The sequence below is a fragment of the Culex quinquefasciatus genome, chromosome 1, assembly GCF_015732765.1.
Source record: "Culex quinquefasciatus strain JHB chromosome 1, VPISU_Cqui_1.0_pri_paternal, whole genome shotgun sequence".
NCBI classification, from domain to species: Eukaryota; Metazoa; Arthropoda; class Insecta; order Diptera; family Culicidae; genus Culex; species Culex quinquefasciatus.
In genome coordinates, this window is record NC_051861.1 from 40,293,749 (window position 1) to 40,298,030 (window position 4,282).

Here is a 4,282-nt window from a genome sequence, read left to right on the forward strand (position 1 = left end):
TTAATACCCCTGACTCAAGGTGGTTTCAAAAACACCTAACAAGCAAAAACCGGAAATTTGGTTTATTGGACCTTTTCAGAAAAAAAAAAAACTACAGATATCAGCTGTCAACCTCCATAAATGAATCAGCTGTCAAAGCATAAGTGATTTTAAAATGCATCAAACACGATTTCACGCGTCTTTTTTTCAACAGTTTTCATAAATTAAAACTTTAAAGAATTAGTTTCCAACAAAAAATTTTGTAAATATACAAAACAATTCAGATTTACTTAAAACATACCAGACTCAAAAATATTGAAAACGAAACAACATTATTGCGCTTCGTATGTGCAATTTCCTCAATTAGTAAATTTTCAAGGATGATATAAATGTTTGTACGGTGAGAAACAAAATAAACGCTCTGGTCAGTATCACTAAGGTTAGTAAAGTTTTACGATTTCGTGGAAAGGGTAAAATCGCAAAATTAAAAAAAATCCGTGAAAATCAAAATTTTCTCAAAACATCATTTTACAATTATCTCAGGACGACTGCAGTTATTGCTGTTATCATGGTTTCAATTTCTATGAATTATGGCTTCAAGTTTATGAACAGTTTCAATCTCTATGTTTTTTTTTTTGTTATCAGAATATGAAGATATATGAATATATCAAAACTTCATATTTACATTGCTGGTGAATTGTGATTCGCTTTTTGAAATATTGCTTTGATTCATTTTTAAATTAGTTATTTAAAGTTATTGATCGAAGCCTTTAAATTTACATTTAGTAAATACAGCCGACTCTCTCTCAGTCGATATTACAAGGACCGTGGTTGGATGAAGCAATAAGGATATAAAATGAGACAAATGAAATAAGCTATCAGAAGGGACTGAAGGTTCCAATGGAGTAGAGAATAGTAGTTTATGCAACAAGTTGCAAAAAGAAGAAATTTTCAGCACGAGTCGTACATTTATCCAACGAGGCTTACCAAGTTTTGCAACGAGTTGCAATCCTGAAAAAGGCCGTTCAAATAAAAAAAACAACAAATAAAAATTTTTGATACTGGTGCTGAAAAGTTCAATTTTTCAGCACAGGTATTGAAACTTATAAATTTTCAATTTTTTTTAAGAGAGAAAGTAGGCCATTTCGTCGTTAGAGGATGACAGGAAATGTAGGTTGTTTTACGACAATATTGTAAAGTTTAAATTTAGAAACTAATGATCGCTATTTGGAGTTTAATTTTTATTTTATCAATTATTCTTCGAATATATATTAAATTGAATAAAATTTTCTATCCATGTTAACTATTTAAATACCATTTTATCTAAAAGGTTGAATATAAAAATATCGAGGAATTATGAGCCAAGTGAGATTTAAAAAAAAATCAGAGATTTTGTTATAAATTATAGCTGTGCTGTCTTCAAAATGTCAGTTAACATATATCCTTTTTTGCCTCAAAAAATACTTATCAATCTTGTATTGATTAGTTATTTAGTTGAAAGTCAATTTGATCAAATAGAAGAAAAATAGAGAGAACTTTTCAGCTTTTTGTAAAGGATTATTTAAGAGATAAAAAATAATACAATAATTAAACTTCAATATCAATTCCATACATTTGTTTTTTAATATGTATATTTACTTTATTTGGTGTTTGTATTTTCAAAAATTTTGCCACTTTTCTTTAAAAATTAGGGATATGTCATTTTATGAGAAATTTAGTGAACTTTTCGAATCTGCAATAATCCAGAAGGGTATTTTTTTCATTTAAAAATTTCGTATAGTTCTGACTTTGCAGGGATATTTTTAATACTGTGACAATGTTTTACAAAGTTTTAAAGCAGACAATTACCGAAATTTAGATATATGAGCATAAGAGGTTTGCTTGTAATTACCACGAGTTATCGTGATTTTACGAAAAAAAACATTTCGAATTCTTTTTCTATGTGGAATTGCACTTTCTTCGCAAATAAAAAAAAATCCTGTAATGGATTATTGTTGCGGATGAGGGTCTAATACAGCCACACCAAACAGTGGGATAAGCAGACTCAAAAATCACTTGAAAAATAAACAACTCGCCATGTTATATATTTTCAGAACGGTATTTATAAGACCTTTCTATCGAGTTCAAAGTATTGAAAGTCGGAAAATCCTATCAAAAGTTGTAAGTACTAACAACTTTTGATAGGGTTGTCCGACTTTCAATACTTTGGACTCGAGAGATATTCTGATATTTGGACTCGATATACCATTCTGAAAATGTATAACATGACGAGTTATTAATTTTTCAAGTGATTTTTTAGTCTGTCCTCACTCAGGTGAGGGAAGCAAAAATCGTAAATCAGGATAGTAGACAATCAACATATTTCAACCGTCAAGGGAAAATTTAACGATACAGGATAAATAGGCTAATGAATACAAAAATAAAAAAAGCCAATTATCTTCAATAAATTTTGAAATTTGACATTTCACGTAAAATGGTTGATGTTTTTGAACCTGATGAAAATTTAAAAATAAAATTATTAATTTAAGTTGATTTAAAAGGGCTGAAGGATTCAAAAATTAAAATTAAATTGTAACAACTAAAATTTCTTAAAGAACTCTCACTTTCAGTATTCATTTTGTTCAGTTCGAGTCCATTCCAACTTTGGTTTACTACGAATACCAAACTCACACTCCCAGACCAATTGCTTTCCATCAGTGAAATTGCTTCACAAACAGCAGGTATCGAGTACTGTGCTGCGACTCTAAATTCCGTCATTCGGGACACGTAGCTTCCGCTGCGAATTTCCCTCCCCGAGAAACGCATTCGGTTGTTACGGCCATAATCGGGGCGGCGGCCGTTGATGGTGTGTGATAGTTTTTGGCATTCGAACATAATTGTCTCGGCTGGGCCATCGAGTTGGGGGTGGACGATAGGCGCTTGGGCTTCCCCCTCGGGGACACACACGCTGGGACAGCTGTCGTAATCACCGTTTCGTCTTACAATGCGATATAAAATCCAATGTAATGAATAACACACAATTCATATTGATTTTACTGTCCGGTCGGTGCACATCCTCACACAGGACAGGACACAGCAGTTGGTGATTCGGGTTGAGTTCCGTGGTTCCGAAATGCGTTCGTTTGCAGTGTTGATCCTGGCGGCGGCCGTTCTTGGGCTGGCCGCAGCAGGTCAGACGCGGCCCCGCTCGGCCGCCGATTTGGCCGTTGACATCTACCGAACCTGCCTGGACGACATGAACCTCAAGTGCGCCAAGTCGAAGGCCCTTTCGTGGATGAGCAAGGTCGCCGAACAGGACGAGATCCAGATCACCGACTCGTTGACGCTGGTCCGCACTGGAGTCGAGGACGAGGAAGTCCCGGAGGTCAAGGAACAGCAGCGAAGCAACCCGGCTGTGAACCTGCTGAACAAGATCGATGGCTTCCTGTCGACGCACGCGCTCAAAATGAGCGTCCCGGAGGTGCTCAAGTCCGAAGAGGCTCGCGCCTACATCCCGAACTCCCTGCTGAAGGGAGGTCTTGCCGAGGAACTGACGGTGCCGCTGACGGAAGGAAATGTCGCAGAAGGTAATTTTCCGTGAACTTCAGTTTATCAACTAGTAAAATCATTTAATCTTTCCCCCTCCCCAGGCCGTGGCTTTGTCAAGAAAGTCATGATCCCGTTCTTGCTCGGCATCAAGTTCAAATCGACCGTGCTGGTTCCGCTCGCGCTGGCCCTGATCGCCCTCAAGACCTGGAAGGCCATGACCCTGGGTCTACTCTCGATGGTCCTGTCCGGCGCCATGGTCATCTTCAAGTTCGCCAAGCCAAAGATCGTCAACTACGAGGTGGTGCACTACCCGCCGCCGCACACCCACCACGTGGACCACCACATCGACCACCATCACATTGCGTCCCCGCACGTGCACTGGGATGCCGCTCCCGGCTGGAAGCGATCGATGCCGGAAGCGCAGGAGCAGGCGTACGCCGGTCAGCTGTAGGTAGGAGGCTGATGAGAGGTTGATTTTAGGACATTCCAAAGCGTTGTGTGTAATTTATTATTTATTTATTGATGTGAATGACGGACCAAACGAAATAAAATGGATTGAATTTTGTATAAAGATGGTGGCCTCTTTTTTTTATAATTTAAACTTTCAGCCCGCGTTCAAGTTGAAAATCTCATACAAATTTCCACTTTTTAAACGAGCTTAAAAGTATTTACGCAACCGCACTCAAAAAAATATTCACGTTGAAGTTACGTGAAAAGCTGTGTGGTTTTTTTTCCACTAGAGTTTTCACGTAGCTTTTACGAGGTGACGCTAGTA

The 4,282-nt window shown here is 37.7% G+C and overlaps 1 protein-coding gene across 1 annotated transcript; it reads left to right on the forward strand.

Moving 5' to 3' along the window:
* Positions 1–3,003: 3,003 nt before the first annotated feature.
* Positions 3,004–4,073, forward strand: LOC6042434. Its single transcript, XM_001851500.2, has 2 exons — positions 3,004–3,545; positions 3,609–4,073. Exons 1-2 carry the CDS (start codon positions 3,092–3,094, stop codon positions 3,956–3,958), a joined length of 804 nt encoding a protein of 267 aa, XP_001851552.2. The 5' UTR covers positions 3,004–3,091; the 3' UTR covers positions 3,959–4,073.
* Positions 4,074–4,282: the final 209 nt, after the last annotated feature.